At 39.1% G+C, this 27592-nt stretch overlaps 1 protein-coding gene across 2 annotated transcripts in view; it reads left to right on the top strand.

The window, feature by feature from the left end:
• The window catches only part of ROS1 (ROS proto-oncogene 1, receptor tyrosine kinase), a gene marked incomplete at both ends in the record, with an annotated part of 120095 nt that overhangs the window by 6124 nt on the left and 86379 nt on the right, over positions 1–27592 (top strand). For both annotated transcript variants that reach the window (XM_079716592.1, XM_079716591.1), the window contains 11 exons: positions 3199–3243; positions 5332–5391; positions 7461–7487; positions 12211–12271; positions 18885–19033; positions 19700–19838; positions 22525–22726; positions 23672–23748; positions 25442–25564; positions 25730–25914; positions 26661–26758. In XM_079716592.1, the coding sequence (XP_079572718.1) occupies positions 3199–3243; positions 5332–5391; positions 7461–7487; positions 12211–12271; positions 18885–19033; positions 19700–19838; positions 22525–22726; positions 23672–23748; positions 25442–25564; positions 25730–25914; positions 26661–26758 (1166 nt within the window). The remainder of the gene's footprint in view (positions 1–3198; positions 3244–5331; positions 5392–7460; positions 7488–12210; positions 12272–18884; positions 19034–19699; positions 19839–22524; positions 22727–23671; positions 23749–25441; positions 25565–25729; positions 25915–26660; positions 26759–27592) is intronic.

The following is a 27592-nucleotide window of genomic DNA, read 5'->3' as shown; positions in this document are numbered from 1 at the left end:
GAAGGGAGAGAGAGGGCTCCACGAACTCAGTAATGGCCCCTTTTCTCTTCCCTCTGAAAAGCACAGACTGTTTGGAAGGCCACAACAGATGCTTAAGCCACCTCCCAAGCCCCTATAGATTTTCGATTGTCTCTTGGAACGTATCTTGCTTGTAGTGCTGGGTCAGCCCAGGACAGATGGCGTGCTCCTTGCTGAATTAATCACCTCTCCAATTCAATGGTTCAAATTCAGCAACTTTTAAGGGGAGGTTCTGCTCAGTACCAATTAGAGTTACTAAAAATATTCACTTACTTTTCCTCTGCCTATAATTCTAAGTCAATGAGTGAGGCAGGTTGACAATTAGATCATATCCATGTAAGGCTATTCGGGTGCATATCTGATTATCATAGACTCAGCATTGCCATCCTTTGTAAGTCCTTCTGCTCATGAAGGTCTCCACTCAAAAATGACCAGGGACAGGATGGACAATTTATAGACTTTTCCCACCTTAGTTTCCATTTCTTTTATTTTCCTCCAGCACAAAAAAGTTCTTAAAATTTGTGAAAATGTGAGAAATAAACAGAGTAATCTGTTGTTTTACTATAAGAAAAATTCTGAATTTGTATTTTTCCTCTGTTCTTAATAAGACTGCTTTTAAAACAGAAAGATGCCATGTGCCATCAGGCAGGGCTAGAAGGCCTGATCCTCATTTTGACACATGGCAGCTGCTGCACTTGCTTGCACACATGTGTACATACACACTGCCTCTGTGTAAAGCCTAGAATGTGTCTGCAAATTGGGCTTTTAAAAATTAATATCAATCTCATATCTATCTATGACAAAAATGAGACTTTAGTTTTGGTTTGTTTTAAGAAAAAAAAAAACACCCTGACTTCAATGAACTATTGGCAAAAAAAGATGATGCCATGACTGTGTGAATGAAGAGAGGATGGTCTTCAACTGAAATGCTGTTAAACATTCACCACGCTTGACCTATTGGGCATTTGTGAACAATCTAGAAATTTCTGGGTTGTGACTGTACATTTAACTTGGTGATTCATGAGAAAGCCAGAGGGGAATCTAGTAACTCTTGATGACAATGGGTGGTTTTCTGTTTCATTTTACAGTAGCAGGCTCTAGTAGTCACCTACAAGTTGTTTCATTTGTGAGATCCAAGAGTAGAGCAGGAAGATGGATACGGATACTTAAAAGCACAACAGCTCTGTAACCATGAACAGATACGGTTACTTCCCTGCTTAGTGAAAATTGCACACCCAACCCCCTAACACCCCGCCCCTGCCCCAAAGGAAAAAACAACCTGTTTCAGCAGTGGCTTCCTTTAGGCATATGTAAATCCCTCCATGGAAAGTTACGAAACCCCCGTTAATCCCACCTGTGAATGATTGTAGTATTTAACCCAGAGGTTAGTTCCTATAATGCTCATTTCATGAAAAGCCCCCCACCCCCATTTTTAGTGGTTAGTTTGTATAAAGCAAGCTCCAGACTGTAAGCCTGAAAAACCACAGTATTCCCAAACAGGCAGGATTTCCAGCAAAATAGTGTGAAGGCGACAGGGTTAACAGTCTTAAAGTCATTATTCAGACAAACTGAAAGTCTCTAAGTATGATGGTATAGGCCACCATAACCTTGGAGTCCTTTGAATGAGTTTTTGCACGACACATATAATTGTATACGTGATTAGCATAGTCATCAATCTGTTTCGGGTATGCATATCCTATATTTATGTTTTAAAGCCCCCAGTACCACCTTTGTCTCCGCATGAGACAATTTAAGTGAGTTGCTGGTATCAGGACATTGTGGCATTCTCCGGGTCATGTGGTTGGCAATTTACTCAAGAAAATTTGAACATAATGTTTTTTTCATTACCCTTATTGTTTTTTAAACCATAGTTTTATACAAAACTATTTCATCTGTCTTCTGGTGGTACAGTATTTACAACAGAATGGTTATATGTTAAATGGTCGACTTTTCAACCAACTCAAACACCTGGTTAGCATAAATCTTTTAATAGTAATGCCATTCCATTAACTCCTTTGTTAACAGAACTTCTGAAAATCCCTTTGCTAAAGAGTTGGAGACTGACTGGCTATATAAACCCCAAATACTGCATAGCCATGAGAATTAAGATGTACTATTCATATTAGTACATGAGACTTTATAAGGAACAAAATCAAGTTGTTTCTGGGCTTCAGGTTATTAATCTCATGATCAAATAGTCTGTTTAGCTTATGACTTCATTTTCCCACTTCTGAATTTCATATCCAAGCTCACTAATGATTTCTATATTGGGAGCAATTTCTTGGATGGAGGAAAATAGTTTTTCCATTATCAAAAAAAAAATCCAAAATAATAAATACGGAAACACAAGAAAGAGATACACCTTGAAAAATCTTGCCTAGGGAAATGCCCACATTTTTACCTTGTGTGTAATGAATGCAAATGTATACAGAGTTAGGTTGGAATATGAATATTTTTTGTATAGTCTGTTATATAATGTTAATTAAATGCAGTCAATGGTTGTTTCAGTCTCTTAAAAAAATAAGAAAGAAAAATGCAAACATAATTCATCTCTAATCCAGCAGTCCTTGATTAATTGACTAATTCACAGACTTATTTAATACTATGTAGAACCTCTCCATTGTTCTTAACTACTCCTTTTGTCTACACCCCAACTCCCATCTTTATCATTTCTGCAGAGTCCTTAAGCATTACACCTTAGACAGGCATACTTCGTTTTACTGCACTCTGCATATATTGCAGTTTTTTGCAAATTGAAGATTTGTGGTAACCTTGTGTTGTCTGATGATGGTTAGCATTTTTTAGGAATAAAGTATTTTAAATTAAGGTATGCACATTGTTTTTTAAACATAGTGCTATTGCACACTTAATAGACTACTGTAGTGCAAACATAACTTTTATATGCACTGGGAAACCAAAAAATTTGTGTGATTCTATTTGTTTCGGTGGTCTGGAACTGAACTTGCGATATCTCCAAGGTATGCCTGTTAATTTGCACTGGCAATTTGTCTGGTTTTAAAAATGACTGATTTAACAACTTTGAAACAGTTGGCTCCTTACTTTACAGTTAGAAAACACTGAGGAGGCAACACTACTCCAGGAAGCTTTAAAAAAAAGGTGGGGTAGTTATACTGAACACAGGATTGATAGGGGTGTTCACTCCTTCCTTCTTCATTTCAGGGCAGACAGCTTGATGTCAGCACACCATACAATCTGAGTGAACCGGTGAGTAATCTCTTCCACCTCCTGGGACTTTATAGTGTTTGCATTGATAAAAAAGGGACAATGGTCAGTTTTGATCATCATAGAATAATTCCTAAATAAAAGTTCATTTATTTGTGCCTGATGGAGGAAGCTGGATGGAAAACAGAGAGAAGTCTGAATCACAGAGTATTCAAACATCAGTTCAGGAACAGTGTGTTGAAGTGTAAAGAGCACAGGACCAAGCCATGACCATGATTTTGATTCTACATTGCTATGTGACTTTGGGCAAATTCCTTAAAATTTCTGAGATGTAGTTAAAACTACTAAAGTATGTGTATTCTGAAAGGGTTGGATTAGATAATCTCCACTGGTTCTTCTAATAATTACATTTATGGTTTTATCACTATTCTGCACCTGTATCCATTTATTCAACAAGCGTTTAGGGACTCCAAGTGTAAGACTAAACCAGACACTGTGCTGGGTAGTAGAGTAAAAATGAGTAAAATAGGGTCTCTGTTTTAAAGGACTCTCAACCTTGTGGGAGAGACAGACACACGGATAAAACCACAGCCAGACAGCCATGCGAGAGTCAGATCAGCAGTGTGTAGGAGGAGCAAAGAGAATACATAAGAGGAAAAGCACTTGCTTGCCTGCATGGCTAAAACTAGAAAGATGGACTAGAGGGGAGAGGTACACCGGTCAGAGGGAGCCTTCGTGCCAAGACACAATGGTTTCAGAGAGCTTGACTGGTGCAGGAGAAGAGGAGGATTTCAGCTTGCTTGGAGGACAGGGCGTGTGTGCAGAGATGGCAGGTAGAAGAGGTTGGCAAGCTAGGCAGGCCCACGTGGTGGAGAGCTGTGAGTACCATGTTGGTAATTTGGTTTCAGTGACACATAAGGTTTTAGGTAAGAGAAGGATATGATTAGGTTTTGTTTTAAAAAGATCACTCCAAGTGTGGAAACAAGAGAGGTCCCTCATGAGGCTGTTGGCAAGCGGTGGCAGGCACAGAAAGGCAAGGGCAGTGAGTGAGCGAGGAACCCAGATAGAATCCAGGTAACGAAGGAGCGAGTCAATAGGACTTGATGATGGATTGTCCATGGGGCAAGGGGATGGCAGAAAGAGAAGCCACCCTGGTTCCTGGCTCGGGCAGCTCAGAAGAGTGAAGCATACTAATGGGAAACACAGGAGAGAGAGCAAATTAGAGGGTAGAAAGTGAGGAATCTGATGTTTCATTTGCTGAATTTGAGGTATTGTAGGGACTTAAATGGAGATATCTAATGAGCAATTGGAAATCTGTGTCTGGAGCTCCAGAAGGAGTCTCAGCTGAGGTTCACATGTGGGGGTTATTGACACCTTGCAAGGTTGAAGCTGAGGTGGGGGATGAGTTCACTTGGAGAACTTGAAGAGTGAGAAGAGAAAAAGTTGAGGACAGGACAAAAACACAGAAGGAGTAAGGAGAGGAAAAAAGAGATGGCAAAGTAGAAGGAACTGAGAAAAAGGTGGGATCTAGGTGTCATCATGGCCTGTGGACAGAAAGGTCAACACAATCACAGGCACAGACAAACCAGGTAAGGGAAGGAGGAACTGGCTGAATCTGTTCAGTAGGAGGCCAGGGCAGCTCTGCAAGCAGGTTTTCAGAGCAGCTAAGGGGTGAAAGCCAGCTAGTGGGCAGCTGACTTCCCAAACTGTCCACCTACTTAGGTTTTGATGGGCTGCCTTCTGTTTGAGTCCCCAGCTTTGCTTTTTGCTTGTTGTGTGAGAACACCCCATTGACCTATATAATATGCTTGATGCCACGCTGTCCTGAACTTAACCTGCTGCCAAGCACCCAATGGACAGTGCGTTCCCTGAAGGTCTGGTGCTCTCTGGGATCCAGGCCTGCCTGCCCCAGGCTGGACTCCACTCAGCAACGCTGAGCCACACCAAGCCCTGTCTGCCTGTAAATATGACAGCTCTGCTTAGAATTCCAAAGGTCCTGATCCTTGTGAGGCCACAGATCCCTTGGTAGATTTCTATTTCAGAAAAACTTCATGTCACTATTTGCACTTTCGGGTGACAAGAAAAAATCACCCCTCTTCAGTCATCATTGTCCCTTATTGTCTCTTGTAGTGCATCCAAGGATGTCATTTTTGGACCTCTGCAGATCAGGAAAACTGTACTTTAAAGTGTGTAAGTATTAATTATGTTTCTGTTTTGATACTAATGTTTCCCTTAAGAGAAATGTTCTCCAAGAGGATTCCCATTTCAGCTTCCATTGGCTTTTGATTAGTTTGCTTGACTCTAAAGCAAAAGTATGAGTAATACATAGTAATAGAAAAAATGAGATCAACATTATTAATGCAACTGGAGATAGAGGGAAGTTAATGCAAACCATGGAACCCAGAGATGACCAGTTGCTCCAAATTATAAAGGCCTTTCAGTAGAATGTTAGGTATTTGTTAAATTTCCTAGCCCTGCACTTCTCAAATTTTAATATGCAAATATCAGGGATCTTGCTAAAATGCAGACTCTGATTCAGTAGGTTTTGGGCAGGACCTGAAATTTTGCCCTTGTAACAAGCTCCCAGGTGATGCAATGCTTGTTGTTTCCAGACCACACTTTGGATAACAGGGTCCTGGGTCATGTTCAGTTTCTCTTCAGGGAACATGGTAGCAATCTCATCCAGAGGGCACAAACACCTGGGTTTACTCCACTTTGTATAGGAAATACATCCCCAGTACTTTATTTTTCATTTTTCATTTATCCTGCCTTTGCCAATTAGTGTGTGACTTTGTTAAGGTACTTCACCCTTGGTACTTTGCTTTCCTTATCGATAAATGAGGATAATAATCGAATCTCCCTGCTAGGGATAGTGCCTGTTACACTATAATCACTCCAATCTCATGGCTAAGAATTTTGTAATTTAAAAAGGGGTTGTGGGGCTTCCCTGGTGGCGCAGTGGTTGAGAGTCTGCCTGCTGATGCAGGGGACACGGGTTCATGCCCCGGTCCAGGAAGATCCCACGTGCCGCGGAGCAACTAAGCCCGTGCGCCAAAACTACTGAGCCTGTGCTCCAGAGCCCGCAAGCCACAACTACTGAGCCCACGTGCCACAACTACTGAAGCCTGTGTGCCTAGAGCCTGTGCTGTGCAACAAGAGAAGCCACTGCAATGAGAAGCCCGCGCACCACAACAAAGAGCAGCCCTCGCTCGCCGCAACTAGAGAAAAGCCCATGCCCAGCAACAAAGACCCAATGCAGCCAAAAATAAATAAATTTATATAAAAAAAAGAAAAAACGGGTTTCTTTGTTCAAGTTGTTCAAGTCAGAGATTAAATCAGTTAGGATCGTGATAACTTTAGGTAATATCATTTTCTATTAATGACTCAAATTATAGCATTGAGATTTAAATCCGTCATTAACATCTCCTATGTACAGTCCTTATAGCTTTTCTTATATAGTGTGTCTTCACAGATCTCTGCTATGGGAGTCACTTAAAGCCCACTCTCATGCTTGTGACTGTGTGCTTCATAGAATGGAATTTACCAAAAGATGGAGCAGATGCTGTCTGCACTTGGGAATTATTACACACTCTAAAAACACTTTTCCTTCTCCTTGGTAGCACTTTGTCCAAATGTCAATTTAAATCATTATTTGTCTAGTTACATGTTTAGTATCTTTTGCCGACATGTAAGCCCATCAAGGCAGGATCCTCTCTGTCTTGTTCACGCTGTGTCCCTTGCACTGAACACAGTGAGGGGCTCGTAGCAGGTGCTCAGATCGCACTTGCTGAGTGAGTGAATGGGAAGTACCATTTGTTGCCAGTAACAGTCCAGGAAGCAGAGTGGACGCTGGAGCAGCCAGTCTGGGCAGAGGAACCCACTGGCCTTTCCTAGCCAGAGCTGTTGGTGGGTTTCATTTCAGGTTCTGTCTCCCCGGGCACCTGCCAACACCCCTTCATTCTCTAGCCTGGCCCATGACAGATTACCTCTTAACTGACTGGGATTTTTTAGTAGACATCATGCATCCCTGTTTCTCCAATGATGCAAACAGCATAATTTTTATAGCTATTTGTACAGCAGCCTTCCTGGATGGAAGGCCCATCTATGGGCTCCCTTGCTTCTGATATTTTTTTATTGATTATTTTGTCAGTGGTGGAGCAAGAAATTAATTTGGAAGAAACGCCTAGCTAAGTGTCATTAAAATTATTTACAACTTTAGAGATTTTCAATAATTTTACTTTCCTTTTCTTTCTATGCAGAATGATACCTATGCTGCTGTTTGTGAGGTGAGTGTCAGTCACTTACAGCAAACATGTCATTAAACCCCATGTCCTTCTCTCTTGTCCTTAAAAAGCTGTTAAAATAAGAATGAAGAAAATGGAGTCACTCTTAATGCGCAGAAATGTTCTTCCTGGGAGTGTCCTACTCTGGCTATAAAAATGACTGTATAATTCCATGTTGACAGAAGTATTTGCTGCGCTTTATATATCTATGTGCCTACCTAAAATGCATATATGAATATATATAGATGTGTGTATGCACACACATGCATTCACATATGTACATGTATATTACTCTAATCTGGTTTGAAAGGTTCTGATTACTGAAGCCTGGGTGGGAGAGGGTGGCAGGAAGAGAGGAAAAGGCACATGGAGAACTATCCTCATCTCTGCTGATTTCATTTCTTCCCCATAAAGCCTATGCACTATCATTAATACAGTGCATTAGAAGAGATCCCTTTACACAGGGAGATCAGCTCAGTGCTTTGTGACAACCTAGAGGGGTGGGATAGGGAGAGTGGGAGGGAGACGCAAAAGGGAAGAGATATGGGGACATATGTATATGTATAGCTGATTCACTTTGTTATAAAGCAGAAACTAACACACGATTGTAAAGCAATTATACTCCAATAAAGATGTTAAAAAAAAAAGGAGAGATCCCTTTAGTTACAATTTTCTTCCTTATTCAGCGAACTCTTTCAACAGCAATTTGAAACACAGCTTTTTAAAATTTTAATTTTAACTAATTAATTTACTTCCTGCTATGAAAATAAGGGACCTTGTGCAGACTCTGGTGCCCAGGTCTCTTCTTATCAACGCCTCCCCGCCATCCCTGCCCCCAGTCTCCCTCCCCCTAGGAGCTCCCTCTCCTGCTCTTGACTTTCTTCTTCCTTCAGAAAGACCTTGGGATTTTGATCTTTTCTTACTCAATCTCCTTCAACTAAACTTCCCTGTCCTGGATTCCATACCCTTCAGAATTCATTTTAGTTTATTTGACAATAAGCATTTATGATGAAAATGCATTATTTCTCACTTTAACATCTATGCTGTATTCTATTTAAAATGTCCTTGAAACCAGAGAACAGAACTATCCTATCTTGCCTGAGGAAGAAACAGAGATTGTCATTCATTAGTAAAATAGAAAAATTTCATTTGAGTGGAAAATAAAGTAAAAACAAAAAAGTAAATTGGAATATTTTCTCAATAGTCTGCGGCAACCCTGTACCTGAGTGATTTTTCCTTGGGGGTGGATGGTGATTGAGTTGGGTAAGAAGAGATAAAACAGAGAAGAAAATTTGCCCTGTATGTAAATAGATAATTAACGTTCTTTCCTGATTGACACTAAAAAAAAAAAAAAAAAAAAGACTGCCTGAGAACTCTCTTATGTGACCAAAATAAAAGCAGCCAAAAAAACAGTCCCTGGAGGATTGTGTTTAGAAGCCAGAGAGAGTTAAAGTGTCTCAAACATTGAAGCAGCCCAGGACTGGGTTTCCAGTGTGGTAGTTCCCTGTTCCTCAGTATGCTGCCCAGTTGTCTGTGCTTATGTAATGTACATCTTTTCTCTCTATTGTAACATATAATTATTCTATTCTTTTCTATTATATTTTGCTATTTTATACGTTAAGTAATGTAGAACTGAACAGTAATACATGCTCAATAGAGGTGGCGGTAGAGATAAACATAGAGATATTTAATTAATTAATTAATTAATTAATTAGGTTGCACCGGGTCTTAGTTGCAACATGTGGGATCTAGTTCTCTGACCAGGGATCGAACGTGGTCCCCCTTCATTGGGAGCACATAGTCTTAGCCACTGGACCACCAGGGAAGTCCCGAGGGAGATATTTTAAACTCAGCTGCTCACACCTTTAGGAAATCAACTCCTCAACCATCAATGCTTCAACCTAGGAAGCTTGGAATCTGCCCACATGTTTCTTGGAGGCAATAGTTTTACAAGTGGTAGCTTAGCAAAATAAAACTTGGAAAATGATGTTAGCAAGTAAGGTGGCTTATCCCTGAAGAACACAAATTAGATTATCCTAATCTAAAAGGTTCTAAAACCCTTTTTATGGCTTCTTATTGCCATTTGAGAAAAAATACAGACTGCCGGTGTTTGCTGACGCCCCTGCCTCACCTTGCCCCCTCTTCCTTGTGCTCTGTACTGGCCACACTGGCCTTTCCCTCTTCTCTGAGTATACGTGGCACATTCCTGCCTCAGGGTGTTTGCCCTTGCCCAGATTTTTGCAAGGCCAGCTCCTTCTAATCACTCAGGTCTTGCCTTGAGGGTCACCTCTGCATGGTTCTTCCTGAGTCCCCTCACTAAAGTTAGTCTCCTTCCTGTCTGGTCATGCCGTCTGCTTTTGACTTGTTTTATTTTCCTCATAGCACTTTTCTTATTTGAGCATATTTTATTTTTTAAGTGTGTTACTCCATTACTGGCTCTTCCCTTCTAAGAGAATGTAAATTCCATGAAGTCAGGGAACTTGCCTGTCTTATTCATTGCCATATCCTTAAAACCTAAAACAGTGCTTGGCATATAAAAGGTATTAATAAATATTTTTTGATGCGTGAATGAATGATTTTTTAGGAGATGAAGCCACAATTGGTGTGGAGACTCTGCAGTAGAGGCATCCCAGGAGGATGGTCCTCCTTGTGCTACAGGAATAAGAAAAGGCACCGACAGCAGGTGTGCCAGTCTGGGAAACACAAGCATGGAGCCAGAGGGATGATGATAAAAATGGTCTTACTGCTGTGAGAACAGAGACAGCAAACTGGTGCAGCCCCTGGGAAGTATGAACTTGGCTTCTGCAGTGGGAATGGCAGCTCAGTAGCCTGGAATATGCTGTATAAATGCCCCATCCAGGGGCTGTGAGCTCAGATTCTGTGAATTTCTTAAATCCGAATTCCTTTAGATTCTCTCCAGGCAACTTGAGCTTGAGAAACAGTGGATAATTTCATTTGAAGTCTAATGTTAGATTAGAGAGAGAGAGAGAGGAAGGCACAGAGAGAGAGAGAGAGAGAGAGAGAGAGAGAGAGAGAGAGAAGGAAATCCTAATCAATAGCTTTTGCCTCCACTTGAGAAAACATTTAAAGTCCTTGGAGTACAAACTTCTAGTTATAAGATTAACAGGTTCTGGGGATCTAATGTACAGCATGGTGATTACAGCTAATAACACTGTATTATGTACTTGAATGCTGCTAAAGAGCTGATCTTAAATGTTCTTATCACAAAAAAGAAATGGTAATTATATGATGGGATGAAGGTGTTAGCTAATGCTTTGGTGGTAATCATTTATCTCAAAAAAGCTGGAAAAAAATACAAGCTTCACCAAAGTAAACACAATGAAACATTTAAACTCTTAGGTCAGGACTAGCTACATTTCCAGATAAACATTATTCCATCTCCTTTCTTCTTCCTCAGTTTTCTTTCTTGAAAAGAAAATCCTATGTTAATGATAATTTTGCTCCCACTTGGTATATTTATTCTCTGCAGTTAATGAATGTGTTGAATGTATTTTACTGAAACCTGCAAAGAAGATGTGAAAAGTATACTAAACCCTTAAGTTAAATAATCCTGAGCCCAAACTGAAGTATTTAAATTAATCCTTAACTAAGCAAACCTAGGCTTATCAGGCTCCACTTCCTTTGAGTGCACAGATCAAACGTGGGACAGCTAAGTATTTGCAAATTACAGCCCTTCTCTACCTGGATGTTCAGAGTAAATGCATTGTGTCATGGTTTCCACTATTATCATGAGAAACAATAGCATGTTGTCCTAGGTATTGTAAACTGAGTGAGAGCAGGAAGATTGATCATGATTGTGTTGTAGTTTTATGATGTGTAACTTTTCTCCAAGTTTCCCCCACCCCACCCCATTAACTATTGTTAATGCACCTGCTAAAATTTGCAGGAAATTTATCTCTCAGTCACCAAAATGTTTTCTGTTAATGAGATAAACATGTTAATCATCATTAGGTTTTGGTAGACCTTAAAATTTAACGTTGGCATTAAGACAACCATTGAAATGTTTAGTTACTATAAAGTTTATAGTCCATTTTTAATTTTTCAAGGAAGACATGGATATATAAAATAAATAGGCATAACTTTAGGCTAGAGCTTTAGGTTATTAACTCACTAAAACTTTGACTAAGATGGCAAACATATAATTGCATTGTTGAGTTCAGTATTTTGTCACATTGTGGGGTGTCACCCATTAGAGGGTCATGAAATCAATTTACTGAATAAAGAGTCACAATAAAATGACATAGAATAGAACATATAAGATTGCATCACAGGTCAGGATTCCTTTTTGGGATGAAAATATTCTAAAATTAGATTGTAGTGATGATTGTACAAATCTTTGAATATACTAAAAACCACTGAACTATGTGCTTTAAATGGGCGAATTTTATGGTTATGTAAAATATATTTCAATAAAACTGTTAAAACGGGGAAAAAATACCATTTCAAGAATCTTTTTTTCCCAACATGTATGTGTGTACTAAGTTGTTTTGTTAAATGTATTTTGGAATTTGGTACACAGTCAAGAAAGATTGAGAAGTGTTGTTCTAATCCCACTAGCAAATGAGAACTTAAGTATTACAGCTGAAATACTTGATATACATGTATGCTTATATATCAGGCATTCATATTTCAAAATTTACTTGAAGCTTATCAGCAAAAGCAGTACAAAGGCTGTGCTGACTGGCATGCTACCTGTCTTCCATAGCGAGAATCCTGTGAGGTCGGCTGCAGCAGCGGGGAAGGTGCATATGAAGAGGAAGTGCTAGGTAAGCAGACTCAACCAACTGTTACTGAAAATAATTTACACTACTCCAGGGACCTGTGCTAATGTAGGGGTAATGAGCCACCTCTTAAAATATCTAGACTTCTATGTCTCAGTATGATCAATATATATATATATTATTGAATATATGTATTATTGAATATATATATATATATTTCGATAACTTCAAATGTGGAAGCCATTTTGACAGACTCAGCAAAACTCTTCTTTCAGAGCAAAACAGAGGAAACAGCAAATGACATGTTTAGAACTTGAGATTTTGCCCGCAGTTCAGTGGATGCAATTACTTCTGTCTTAACGAGAAAGACCAATGTGAATCCTGAGCAACTTGATGTCAGGAAATGCCACTGTTTTAATGAACTGAAAGTGTAGAAGTATTTTATTTAATGCACATTTCATTACTCAGCTAACAGTTATTCAATTGAGTACCTACTATAGTTATGGCTCCCTACAAGACATTGGGAAATTTGCACAATGTATGGAAGTTATCCTTCTCAGTATTAAATTTTGAGTAAGTAGGGAACTTGGGTTTCCAGCTCCCTCTGACTTATTTCAGAGCAGGTTGGGTGTCTCTAAGTGACTTTGCCCAAGTGTGTTGATTCTCTAGTGGTTTCTGAAGGACCAACGCTTTGATAAATTATAGCCTATATGTTAGCAGCTAACTTCCAGAATTCCCCAGTGTTTCCTCCCACTGGGAGATAGACAGTTCCTTCCAGAACAAGAGATGATTGGTTCTTCCATAAGTTGTAGTCCTTGTTTCAGTGGCTTGCTCCTTGCTCTCAGAGGCTGATGGAAATTGGAAGGTGGATCTTGCCTTCCTATCCTAATTTGCTTCTGCCCTTTAATGTCCCACAAAAGACCCTCCTTGACATTTCTGTGGAGGGGTAGTGGTATTACAGTTTTTACCTTCTGTGTAGTGGGAGTTAGTTGTGGATAAAATTTATATTCTGTGGTTTCCAAACTGTGCACTGAGATTCCCCAGGGCATCACATCTACCTTACAAGGAGGTGTGGGGCATTTTAAACATTGAGGGAAACACAAGGGTAGTCGATGTCTGTTGGACATCACAGGAACTACTAGCCAGAGGTAATTGATGGTATAAACAATGGATTGCACTACATTCCTTTCTATGCTATCATATCTTTACAATCCTGCTTTTTTGGTGTTGCTGTGATAAAAAGCAAATACCATGAGGAATACAACGAGGAACAGGAAATAAGGATGGAGGTGTCCAGTCTGATTAGAATATTTGAGAAGTTGTGCAGTGCCCAGTAGGCACACAGATCCGAGTAGTATGCAATTATTTTTATTTAGGGATGAAATAAATATATTATTTTGTCTTTCAATTTATGTGTTTTTTCCCCAAACATCTACTAAGTTGATAGGACACGCATACTCAGGTTATAATACTTAATAAATGGAACTGTTTAGGTGATTCTTTTGTTCTAGTGGGTCATGAAAAAATTACTAATATATATATATATATATATATTTTTTTTTTTTTTTTTGCGGTACACGGGCCTCTCACTGCTGTGGCCTCTCCCGTTGCGGAGCACAGGCTCCGGACGCGCAGGCTCAGTGGCCATGGCTCACGGGCCCAGCCGCTCCACGGCACGTGGGATCTTCCCGGACCGGGGCACGAACCTGTGTCCCCTGCATCGGCAGGCAGACTCTCAACCACTGTGCCACCAGGGAAGCCCAAAAATTACTAATATATTAAAGATGCCAGAACTGAGAGAGTTTGGGAAACTTTGATTTATTTCCTTTTCTTATATTCTAAAATTATACTACCAACTTAATTATACAATTCTGTTAGAGTACAAGTGTAATCAGTGCTTTATTTTATATTTTTTATATATTTTATATTTATATATAAATATAATTATAAATAAATATTTATATTTATATTTTATATTTTTCATTTGGCTATCAATGTCTATGTACCACTAACTGAGATGTACCAAGTTTACATATATGGCATTTGTGCTTACAGACCTTATCTTTAGTTTGTTCTGATGAATCTTTTCAGCCATGTACTTAAGACCCTGTTTGTCTTTAACACATCTGGTACTGGTCCATTTACCTGCGGATCTGCTACATTATTCTATTTTATATACCCTCCATCCTCACCTTTTCCTCATGGTTGGAATGATAACAGCTAATAATATAGTGAAATAAAAATAGCTATTATTTATTAGGCATTTATGAGTCAGGCACAGTTCTAAGTAATTTATAGGTTTTAGCTCTTTTTGTCCTTAGAGGTATAAACACTATTATCCTCCTCATTTTACAGATGAGAAAAATAAGGCATGAGTGTAAATACTTACTTGGGGCTGCATAGCCAGAGAAGGATGTAACTTGAATTTTAACCCAGTTATCTCATTCCAGAGCCTATTCTTAGCCACTCTGCTATATATTGAAAATAGTATATAGCTCAGTTTAGCTTCTCTTCCTTTTTTTTAAAATTTTATTTTTATAAATTTATTCATTTATTTATCTATTTTTGGCTGCATTGGGTGTTTGTTGCTGCACGTGGGCTTTCTTTAGTTGTGGCCAGCAGGGGCTACTCTTCATTGCAGTGCACAGGTTTCTCATTGTGGTGGCTTCTCTTGTTGCAGAGTATGGACTCCAGGTGCACAGGCTTCAGTAGCTGTGGCACAGGGGCTCAGTAGTTGTGGCTCACGGGCTCTAGAGCACAGGTTCAGTAGTTGTGGTGCAAGGGCTTAGTTGCTCCGCAGCATGTGGGATCTTCCCGGACCAGGGCTCAAACCCATGTCCCCTGCATTGGCAGGTGGATTCTTAACCGCCGTGCCACCAGGGAAGTCCCTAGCTTCCTCTTTCTCATTTGGTTCACTCTTGTCTTGATATGTTAGAATAAACCTACCTTATCTCTACTTTTCCATATGCATCGCCATGGCTTTGAAACATATGTCTGTATTTAGCTATGAAATTTACACTTACTTGTACTTATATAACTCTGGCCCCTTCTGCCCAGTTCTTAACTTACATCTTTTCTGATGTCTCCTGGTTCTTCTTCCTTGCTCTGCTGACCACTCCATCACTGGACTCCTCTTCAAGGTATCCCACAGCTATCCAATCCCTGCTGATAAGCATCTCACCCTATAAAAAGGGAAAAATGGAACTGTGCTTTGCCTGTATAGTTATAGTATCCAAAAATGAACCCTAAATGGAAGAATAAGCAGAGAAGGGTTGTGTTAAGCCACTCTGTGGGCTAAACTCTCAGATGACAGTGGCTTTATTTTTTCTGGGTCACAGAGTATTTTTGTAGTATGGACTTTAATTAATTCAGATTCAGTATCTATAGTGATTAGAATTGTGTCAACTTTTCCTTTAACTGGAAATAGGTCATGGGAGTTTGTATTTAATCATTTTAAGCTCCTTAAAAAATTTACCATCTTTTCTGAACCAGAGTAGTGATTCTTTTTCTATAAAAGAAAACTTATCCTCTAAGTTTAGCTAAAGATGCCTGCTTTTGCCACTTGTATATAGTACTGGATATACTAGCCAGAGCAATCAGGCAAGAAAAAGGCATCCAAATTTGATGGATCCAATAAAAGCCATCCAAATTTGAAAGGAAGAAGTAAAAATTCTCTTTGTTTGAAGATATTATGATCTTATATGCAGAAAACCCTAAAGATACCACAAAATACCATGTTAGAACTAATAAACAAATTTGGCAAAATAGCAGGATACAAAATTAACACTTGAAAATCAATTGCATTTCTATACACTAATAATGAACCATCTGATAAGGAAATTAAGAAAACAATTTCATTTACAATAGCATCAAAAAGAATAAAAACACTTAGAAATTAACTTAACCAAGGAGGTGGATGACTTGTAAAGTGAAAACTACAAAACATTTCTGAAACAAATTAAAGAAGACAAATAAATGTAAAGACATCCTTATTCATTGGTTGAAAGACCTGGTATATTGTCAAGATGTCAATATTACCAAAACAGTCTACAGATTTAATGCAATCCGTATCAAAATTCCAAAGATGTTTTTGCAGATCTTTTGCATGAGATGGAAGGACCCATCCTACAATTTATATGGAATCTCAAAGCACCCCAAATCCTGAAAAGAAGAACAAAGCTGGAGGATTCATACTTCCTGGTTTCAAAACTTACTACAAACCTACAGTAATCAAAATACTGTGGTACTGGCATAAAGACAGACATATAGATCAGTGGACTAGAATAGAGAGTTCAGAGATAAATACTTATATATATGGTTAAATGATTTTTGACAAGGGTGCCAAGACCATTCAATGGGGGAGAAGGCAGTCTTTTCAGCAAATAGTCCTGATAAAACTGAATATCAACATACAGAAGAATTAAGTTGGATCCTTATAAAACATCATATACAAAAATTAACTCAAAATGGGGACTTCTCTGGTAGCACTGTGGTTAAGAATCTGCCTGCCGATGCAGGGGACACGGGTTCAAGCCCTGGCCCAGGAAGATCCCACATGCCACGGAGCAACCAAGCCCACGCACCACAACTACTGAACCTGTGCTCTAGAGCCCATGAGCCACAACTACTGAGCCCACATGCCACAACTACTGAAGCCTGTGCGCCTAGAGCCTGTGCTCCGCAGCAAGAGAAGCCACCGCAATGAGAAGCCCACGCACCACAACGAAGAGTAGCCCCCGCTCGCTGCAACTAAAGAAAGCCCGTGTGCAGCAACAAAGACCCAATGCAGCCCCCCCAAAATAAATAAATAACTCAAAATGGATCAATGATCTAAATGTAAGACCTGAAACTATAAAAATCTTAGAAGAAAACATAGGACAAAAGCTTTACAACATTGAATTTGGCAATGATTATTTGGATATGACACAAAAGGCATAGGTAACAAAAGAAAAAATAGACAAATTGAACTTCATGAAAATTAAAAAAATTTAAGCACACTATCAACAGAGTAAAAAAAGCAAACAATAGAATGAGAGAAAATATTTGCAAATCACATAACTGATAAGGGATTAATATCAAAATATATAGTAAACTACTAAAACTCAACAACAAAACCCCCAAACAATCCAATTAAAAAATGGGCAAAGGACTTAGACATTTCTACAAAGAAGATATACAAATGGCCAAAGAGCATATGAAAAGATGCTCAACATTACTAATCATTAGAGAAATGCAAATCAAACCTACAATGAAATACCACTTCAAGGGGAAAAAAAAAAAAAAGCAAAAAAATCCCAGAAAAGTAAAAGAGTTGACGAGGCTGTGGAGAAATTGGAATGCTGTGTACTGTTGACGGGGATGTAAAATGGTATAGCTCCTGTGGAAAAAAACCAAAAAATTAAAGACAGAATTACTGCATGATCTGTCAATTCCACTTTGGGGTATATACTCAAAAGAAATGAAAGCAGAGTCTCAAAAAGATATTTATACACCCCTATTATACTCAAATATTGAATTCACAATAGCTAAAACATGGAAGCAGCCCAAATGTCCACTGACAGATGAATGGATTAGCAAAATGCAATATACACATACAATGGGATATTATTCAGACTTAAAAAGGAAGGAAATTCTGACATATGCCACAGCATGAATAAATTTTGAGGACATTATGCTAAGTGAAATAAGCCAGTCACAATAAGACAAATACTGTTTGATTCCACTTATATGAGGTATTTAGAGTCCTTAAAATTATACAGACAGTAGATTGGTGGTTGCCTAGGGAAGGGGGAGGGAGGGGGGAATGGGGAGTTATTATTTAATGGTTAGTTTCAGTTTTGCAAGATGAAAAGAGTTCTGGAGATGGACGGTCGTGATGGTTGTACGAGAATATAAATGTACTCAATACCACAGAACTGTACACTTAAAAATGGTTAAGATAGTAAATTTTATGCCATGTGTATTTTACCACAATAAAAAATTCTGGTGAAAAAGCAAGCTAATGCATTAAATTAGTCACAATTTTGGAAAATAGAAAAAGTAAAGTAAAATAATTTCATCCCAGTGGTACATACCATTCAGAATTCTAACCCCTCACACAGGGCCTGGGAAGTAGCACGAATAACTGTGTGTACCAATTGTAATGTTGCTACTGTTTAAAAGTTATGAAATATTTCACAATAAAAAACAGCAGAATATAGAATCCTTTGGAGTACAGACAACTACTTGCACATATAAAAATAACGTGTTGACAAAATGGGCAACAACTGTAGATATACAGTGTAAAATTAAAATACATCTTGAGATACATGTCCTGGGGTAGTGGATGGTTCTGTTGCCCCAGACACACCCTTGGTGCCCACCCTTTTAGCCTATATAGAAGTGGTATCACAAGAGAAAACTGGACAGTCTCAGAACACTCCATGTTGCTTGCTTGTAAAAAAACTATCGTCAAAGATAAGTGCGTTCTATGGGGGAAAAAAGCTGCCAGACCGACTGGCTCATTTAAAAAAATAAATCACTTGAATATGTGCATTAGTTATTGTTCAGGTGAATAATTGTGGCAAGAGGGTGCTGAGGGCACTAGATGAAGCAGGGACACTCTCTCCTGCTTTGACAGACAGGGAACATGGTGAATGAAATCTTGTTTTCTCCCCAGAAAATACAGACTTCCCCACTGCACCATTTGCTTCTTCCATTGGAAGCCACAGTGTGACATTACGATGGAAATCGGCCAACATCTCTGGAGTAAAATACATCATTCAGTGGAAATATGCACAACTGCCTGGAAGCTGGACTTACACTGAGGTATGAACTGCTGCCCATGTGCCTAAACAGAGACTTTTTCTTCAAATTATTAAAAGTGCCAAATTACTACATATAATTATAGGTGTAAAGACTTTCTAGAGAAGATTCAAACGTAAAATGAGTGGTTGGATTAGATGAACTTTAATCTCTGCTACTCTTTATGCTAAACCTTTTATTTTTAAGGAAGATATATTATTGGATGTATATATTATTCCTTCAGTACAGCATCGCATAACCAACTACTTGTATCATTGGTCATTATCTGCCCACCCCACTGAAAATGATTCCAACTAGGGTGGAGGGCAGGGAGGTCATCCAGGATGGTCCCTTTTAGGGAATCAAAAGCATGTTCAGAGTAAAATAGTCCCAAGACACCAAGTATATTAACATGGAAAAGTAAAGTAAAGCCTTGAGGTAAATTCCATATAATTGAATCCATAATTTTGCAGTTTTGAAGAAGGAAAGAATTTTGGTGTGAATTATGTTGACTGATGTCGGGATGGCTCAGCTCTGAGCTCCAGGCCTCCATTTCAACGGGTCTGGCAGGCCTTGGGTCACTCCATATCCAGAAGGCCATCCATCATCTACAAACGAATCTGTGCTCTTGAGTTACAATATACAGTGGCTATTCCATAAATGCTGATTTTTGATCTCTTGTTGATTTAGGCCGTGTCCAAGCTCTCCTATGTGGTAGAGCCCTTGCATCCCTTCACTGAATATATTTTTCGAGTGGTTTGGATCTTCACAGCCCAGCTGCAACTGTATTCCCCTCCAAGTCCCAGTTATAGGACTCATCCTTATGGAGGTATGGCATGCACACGTTGCTTAAGAAATCAGGGATTATTCCAAAGCTTTGGTTAGTTCATTTTATTTTAAACAATGAAATAAATTTATTCCTTCATTAATAGACCCATCGAACAATGGAGTACCTAGCTAGGTGCCAAATTATGTTCTAGGTGCTCACCATACTTCTGTGATCAAAACAAAAATACCCATTCTGGTGGAGAAGAAATACTCTAAGCAGTAAACCTAATAAATAAGAAAAGTATATTGTAAGTAGGAAGATACGGGGTGCTATGGTAAGAGGAACGTTTTGAGCAGGGTCTGTCCTTTAGAAATGGGGAGTGTATTAAAGAAGGTGGTCAGAATAAGCCTCATTTAGCAGTCAGAAATTATGGAAGGTTTTAAAGAAGAGGAGTAGTTGCTTTGAGTACTCCTTGAAAAGATAATTTTGGCCACTACACATGGAATGGATTGAAGGAATGAGAGAGACTGGAGAGTACAGAGGTAGTGAGACCAGCTGGGAGGTTATTATAATACTTTAACATTTGATTAGAGATGATTTTAAAAAACAGTATGCATATTGGGACATTTTCTGATTTCTTCTTTCAAAGATGTGACTTCCATACCAGGAAAAGGATTCAAGCCTAGAGCCTTTTAGGGAGGTGAATGCCTGGGGCAGACACTCAGGGAGAGTTGTCTGGTGCTCTCACACTTAGAGTTAGCTGAAGGGACTTGGGAGGACTTATTCCAAGCCAGATGTTATATGTCCCTACCCCTCGTTCTGGAGATTCAGCTGTGTGCAGAGACCCTCACTGTGAACTAGGCCTTGGACAGTGCATAGCTAGACAGCTGATGAAGCTGGTTGGGGCATTTTCCCTCTTCTCTGATTAGTGCTCTCTTCTTGCTTATCAGATTTTAGGGTATGTGTGGAACCTTTGCTGATTATTCCCTGACTACCCTTGGGACCTCAGGTCAGACACTGGCCTAGGGTCATATTCGAAATGTTCCAGATCCGAGTAGAATACGTGGATCCTTCTTCATTCAAAGCAATGCCTCATGTACTCCAATAGTGTTGGAACATTTTCCAGTGCTGGAGACATACCGTGGTCCAGGGCCCAAGGCTAGTCAAATCAAAATAATGAAGAAGGCAAATTTTGCTTTCCATTTCTGGGCCTTTCTCTGGATATGCAAGCCCACATACCCTCCAGGTGTTCCAGTCCTTGTACTGGGGGTCTTTTCCATGGATAGCATCTCATGCCTCAATTCTATGTCACTTTTTTTAGCCACATCAAAACTTATAAGGTTATCTGTTTCATGTTCCATCATTTCATGATTCTTTTCTTTTTTAGCTATGGGAAATATATGGTTTTTAGATGGTATTACTGCCTTTTAATTGGGGCCCTTATGAAGATAATTTCTTAATCAGGTGGAATGTTTACCTTGCCTAACCTGACCAGCCTTTTCAGGGACAATTTTTGTGGGGGAGATTTGGACAATAATCACCGTTCACCATGTGATATCTACGTGCTTGACGTGGAGCAGATCATGTCTGTCTGGGCACTGACCCTAGAGAGTTAGTTTTTCTGACATCCTGATTCTGATTCACTGGGAGATGATTCCTACTCCCCTGTTCACCAGGGTGACTGAGTGCATGGAGCAGAGGAATGATGTGATGATATTTGTGTTTGCTAAAGCTCAGTCTGAGAGCTGGGGAGGAACTGTATCAGAGAAAGGCTGAGAGATCAATTAAAAAGCCTTTTTAAAATGCAGCCATTGTGAGGGCTGAACTGTCTCTTTTCTCCCCACTCTAAAGGGTCAGGGGCGATGCAGAGCACCTGCCAAAATCGTTCCGAGGCAGAGAGACTACTGAAGAGCAAAGTGACATCAGTCTGTCTTTCTATGGAGAGAGGAAATAAAAGGGTGTGGTTTCAGGGCGTGGGGGGTATGGAAAGCGGGTGGAGACATGGATGGAAGATAGGCTGTTAGATCATTCGTTTTCCTTTCTGTTCTTTGTCGCTTGGGTAGCTCCTAAAGTCTGTGGGTGAGTGCTTAATTAGTGAATGCATGCTCCTTTCATCCTTCACAAGGGAAGGGATGTTGCTAAGGCACAGAACGCCTGCATTCCAGGGGACCTTGGGAGCTGGGGGAGGAAAGTACAGTCTAGGTCAGCAGAGCTGATGCCAGCAAAAGTGAAGCAGACTGTTCTAATTCAGGCTTATCTAAATCCATATCTTTAGCTGGAACTAGTCCGGCCACAGCACTCTAGTGAGGGAATAGGCCCCAGGACTTACTTCTTTTAACTTGTATTAATCATTGACTCCAGTTTATTACAGATTCTCTTCTTCCTAACCTGGTTCCATTCCACGTTTCAACTTATTTAGGTCTCTGGAGATTTTTGACCACTTTTTTTCTAGAACATTTATCCTATTTGCATACTTCCACATTTAATTTTATTGCATAAATTAGAAGTGAGGAAAATAACATTTGAAAGAGTCCCTTAGGAAAGTAGCTAACTGGTATCATTTAGGGATCAAGAATTGCAGCTCATAGATATATTGCTATCTTCTCTCTATCACTTCTGTGAATATTAACAAAAATACTTCATTTATGCTGTTTTCAAAAAAACAACTTTTTTTCCTATCTTATTTACATTTTTACATTTTTCACTGTATATTTTCTGCTCACGATGTCACCATTATCTCTTCCAGTTCCTGAAACTGCTCCTCTCATTAGAAATATTGAAAGCTCCAGTCCCGACACGGTGGAAATCAGTTGGGCTCCACCTCAATTCCCAGGTGGACCTATTTTGGGTTATAACTTAAGGCTGATTAGTAAAAATCAAAAGTTAGATTCAGGGACACAGAGAACCAGTTTCCAGTTTTACTCCACTCTACCAAATACCACCTACAGGTAAGAATTAAGTGGTGCAGGAAAGATGTAACCAGCATGCAAAAGGGAAAGGTGGGGGGGAGGGAGGGATAAATTAGGAGTTTGGGATTAACATATACACACGACTATATGTAAAAGAGATAACCAACAAGGACCTACCGTACAGCACAGGGAACTCTACTCGATACTATGTACTAACCTATATGGGAAAAGAATCTGCAAAAGAATAGATATATGTATAACTAAGTTGCTTTGCTGTAGACCTGAATCTAACACAATATTATAAATCAACTATACTCCAATATAAAATTAAAAAATAGTAACCAGCATGGGTACAGGCATGATAAGTATTTAAGAAATAGGGCTAAAAAATAGTTTAAATGTATTTTGAGAAGTCACATTGGCTTTGTGCTGCTGGTTTAAGTTACTGTGGTTTTCCTCAAGTTTTTATGCTTATTAGATTACACCATCCTGAGCAAAAACATTTGTATTTCTATTATATTCAGAGATAAATATAAATGTGGGCTAATAAATATGGGCTTATAAATATGGGCTAAAAAAGACATTATAAGCACCATAAATATCATTTCTTCATTTAATCCAACATGAAAAGTAAGGAGGTAAAATTCTGTTAATGGTATTTTTGTATTAACTGTTAAGGGGATTATTTTATTATTGTTAGCTTTTCCAGCATTTACTAAGACTTCTTTAAATTAAGGCATGAATGGGGGTCATGCAGATAGCAGAGTTCAGTTTTTGACCTCTGTGACCCTGAACTATTCTATGGGGAATGCAAACAAGGATGTGATTGATGGTCATTTTAGTGCTAAGCAGTGGCACCAAGTAACTAGATACATGCATTGCCACATCGTCCTTTAAATAGAAATGTTATTGCTCCTTCTATTTTTATCTCATGTTCACACCATGCCATGTAAAATACATCTCTCCAAATTGTTTTTGGAATAGGTTTTCTGTTGCAGCAGTAAATGAAGTTGGTGAGGGGCCGGAAGCAGAATCTAGTATTACCACTTCATCCCCAGCAGGTAGAGACTGGGGAGGCGCCTCCTGTTACACGGAACTGAGGGGGTGGCAAGGGTGGGTTCAGATCTTAGAGGTCCTGGGTCATCTGGTGCTCCCCAAGACCCTACTGTTCTGCGCAAATGGACACTGTCTTCTGAATACTTGGTAAGTTTTCAATTTTAAATGAGTCCCAGTATTTGACAAATAGGAGTAAGCTGTTTGATCAAAAGTTTCCACGTTGGAATTTAAAAATTAAAAAAAAAATTAGGGATTAAAAAACTGGCTTCAAGCAAACCCTTGGTTTCAGTTAAAGTCACTAGTGATTATGACTCTCATTTACACACTTAGGGGATACATATATTGTTTCTGCCCTAACCTCCACCTTGTATTATGTATTATTATTTAACACAGATCAGATATCTTTTTCTTCCAGTTTCCTTAAGGTTTTTAAATATATCTAAACTTAATAAGTTACATTTTACCATTCTGAATATTCAGTCTACCAAATTAGCTTCTGTTATTATTTTGCAAGTACCATTTTTTTTTTTTTACTTCAGCATTTTAACAATTGCCTTGAGAGATTGAATACTTTCTGCATGATGCCCACGTGAGCAAAATTATAAAAGAAAATGCTCTCTAAGAAGCACTGGAAATATTTTGGGGAAGCGAGTTAAAAGACTTTGGGGGCTTCTCTGGTGGCGCAGTGGTTGAGAGTCCGCCTGCCAATGCAGGGGACATGGGTTCATGTCCCAGTCCGGGAAGATCCCACATGCCGCAGAGCAGCTGGGCCCGTGAGCCATGGCCGCTGAGCCTGCGCGTCCGGAGCCTGTGCTCCGCAACGGGAGAGGCCGCAACAGTGAGAGGCCCGCGTACCGCAAAAAAAAAAAAAAAAAAAAAGACTTTGGAATAACACACAAAGATTCAGAATTCTAGGAGTCTGCTCTCTGTTTTCATGGGAGCCCCATTTGCTGACTTGACTGCCCCTTCCTCTAATCTGCACAGGCCTATGCCAGTGGGTAGTGAATGTCATCTATCACCAGCCTTTAGTTTATTTTTTGGGGCTGTTACTACACTCTAGGAAAGGAGAGGTAATTTTGTTATGCAAGAAGCATCCAAAGGGCGAGTTAAATATAGAGAAGGCTTAAGGTTGTTGTTACCGTGATTATTGCATAACATTTATTAATTACACTAAAAGTGTTCATCAATGCACACTTCATCAGTCTCTGGTTGAACAGGATGTCAAACAGTTCTGTAGTCCTCACATTTCATTACTACAGAACTTTCTTCTGCCTCAAAGGGAGATAATTAAAGACAAAACAGAGACAACCAAAGTTTGTCCATATGTGTGTGTTATGCAACAACCCTCTCCAGTCTGGGCTGGACCACCTCCACCAAGCAGTCAGATTCCTATGGTGGAGGATAAGCCAAGCTCCTATTTGGGCAAGGCTGTTGAGAACAGTGATACCGCATGTGATGTTATTTTGAGGGCATTTAGGGGCACATACCCAGAAATCCTACTTGACTGACACTGTACTTCTCATCCCAATCACAGAATGTCATTTATACCACAGTTGAAATACCCCAGTGCCTTCAGAGAAAATCTGACCAGCCTCTTTCACGTGCTAGTCCCCTCGTTTTTAAGGGTGGATTTGATCTTTTTTGTGTCAATGTGCATATGATTGGTCTGTCTGTCTAGAAACTGTGTTGTTGTTTTAGTTCAAGAAGAGGAACAGTGGCTCTTTTTATCCAGGAAAACTTCTCTACGAAAGAGATCTTTAAAACATTTAGTAGATGAAGCACATTGCCTTCAGTCAGGTGCTACACACCGTAATATTACAGGTCAGTGTAATAGAGAAAAATGTTTCCTTAGTGTGAAAAGAAAGATCCAGGTTGACTTCAGTTTTAATCCCTTTATTAAGGATTAAAGAAATAAATTCTCTTTCATGGAAGTGTTTTGTCTGGTTGTTACCTAATAACACACATGTATTTGCATGGCTCTTCCAGGAATATCAGTTAATGTCCACCAGCAAGTTGTTTATTTCTCTGAAGGAACTCTCATATGGGTGAAGGGAACTGCCAACATGTCTGATGTGTCTGACCTAAGAATTTTTTACAGTGGTTCAGGATTAATTTCTTCCATCTCCATAGACTGGCTTTATCAGAGAATGTACTTCATCATGGATCAACTGGTTAGTCTGAGAATTTAAAGTAAACAACTTGATATTGATACTCTAATGCATATCTTGGTATATTTACAAATAAACATAATTCTTTCATTCAATAATTAGTTACTGAGTGTTTACTATGTTTTAGACACTGGGTTAGCAATAAACCATAGATCTAGCCTATAGGAGGGTCTAGACTTTACCTAGTACTAGTCCTGACCTACCATTAAATCATCTTTATTTTGATTTTTCAGAGCTACGAGTTTATACTAATGATAATTCATCTTCCATAAGACAGTGGTGGTACCTGAATTATCACTAGATAAAACTGCCAATCATGATCAAAATCAGCTGCAAGCATTGTAAATTGTATAATAACCATGGGTAACTTTAGTAGGTCTCTGAAAATATTGTATTACCAAATCTTTGAGAAGACACAGTTTGCTGTGTTTCAAGTTTCCTTCTTTTAAAGGGACAGGCTGGTCACAATCACTATGGCTGGAAGCCCCTAAGCTTGGAAACAGCTTAAATATTAATAAAAATAGTTGAGTGCTTCTGTAAGCCAGGAAAATACGTACTTGTATTTCACGGATACCAAGAGGATATAAACTCATTAGGATATAGGATATAACACTGTCTTTTAAGAGCTTTTTTATGTTTTCTAAAAGTGCTCTGTGACTAGTGAAATTCTAAACACAGAACAGTTGCTCAAGAAATACTTGTTGGCCAAATTGAATAGACACTAATTTTACTGATGTACTCTTCTCTAGGTATGGGTCTGTGATTTAGAAAACTGCTCAAACATTGAGGAAGTTACTCCTCCCTCAATTATTGCACCTCAAAAAATTGTGGCTGATTCATACAATGGGTGAGTGTTAGCCTTGTAAATGTGAATTCTCTTCCTTTGGCAAGAATCTTGGGGAAACTTGCTTGCTAATAACATTCTAGTACCAGATGAGCCAATCTATGTATCTGATTTCACATTTAATTAAATCCAGGCAAAGTTTTTTCATTCTTATAGAGCCAAGAGGAAATTTCATTCAAACTTGATCCACAACTTCTCTAGGTAAGTAGTTTTTCCTTTCTCCTTCACAGTAAAATATGGGCTTATGGGAAAGACTTCTTGTCTGGGACTCTGGGGCCTGGGTTCTCGTCTTGGGTATGTCACTATTTTATGCATGACTCAGGGTCTTATTCCCCCTCAATGCTCCCCATGAGAAGCCCTTCCTGCCTCTCTTTCCTCTTTTCATTGCACCGTTTTCTCTTGCTGAGCAATTCAGTACCTGTTTATTTTTCTGGTCTGGTTCTCACATCTATCAGGAGGCTGGTTTAGAAAGAACACTGCTACCATCCACTTTAGGAAACAGAAATTGATAGCTAATAACAAGTTAAAATTTGCCATTACAAATCACTATGTTTCCCCCTGCCACAAATGAAATGGACACATTTTAGCTCAGTTGTGATGCTAAATTGTAGTAGGACTTCAAGAAAGTAACTTCGTGTCTATGACCTTTGCTTTATCCTTCCATACGGGGAAGACAATAATACTCAGTTGGGGTATTTTGAGGATGAAATGAGTTATTCACTGTGAATGTATTACATGATCTCCACGTGCTCAAATGTGAAGGATGAAAACATAGGAAGTTATTTTGGGGTTATTATTTCTTAAATGTAATCAGATAATTACAGGTTAGTAACCAAT

The sequence above is a fragment of the Hyperoodon ampullatus genome, assembly GCF_949752795.1.
Source record: "Hyperoodon ampullatus genome assembly, chromosome: 12".
Lineage (NCBI taxonomy): Eukaryota > Metazoa > Chordata > Mammalia > Artiodactyla > Ziphiidae > Hyperoodon > Hyperoodon ampullatus.
Note: the sequence above shows the minus strand (reverse complement) of the source record. Positions and strands in the feature narration are given on the sequence as shown.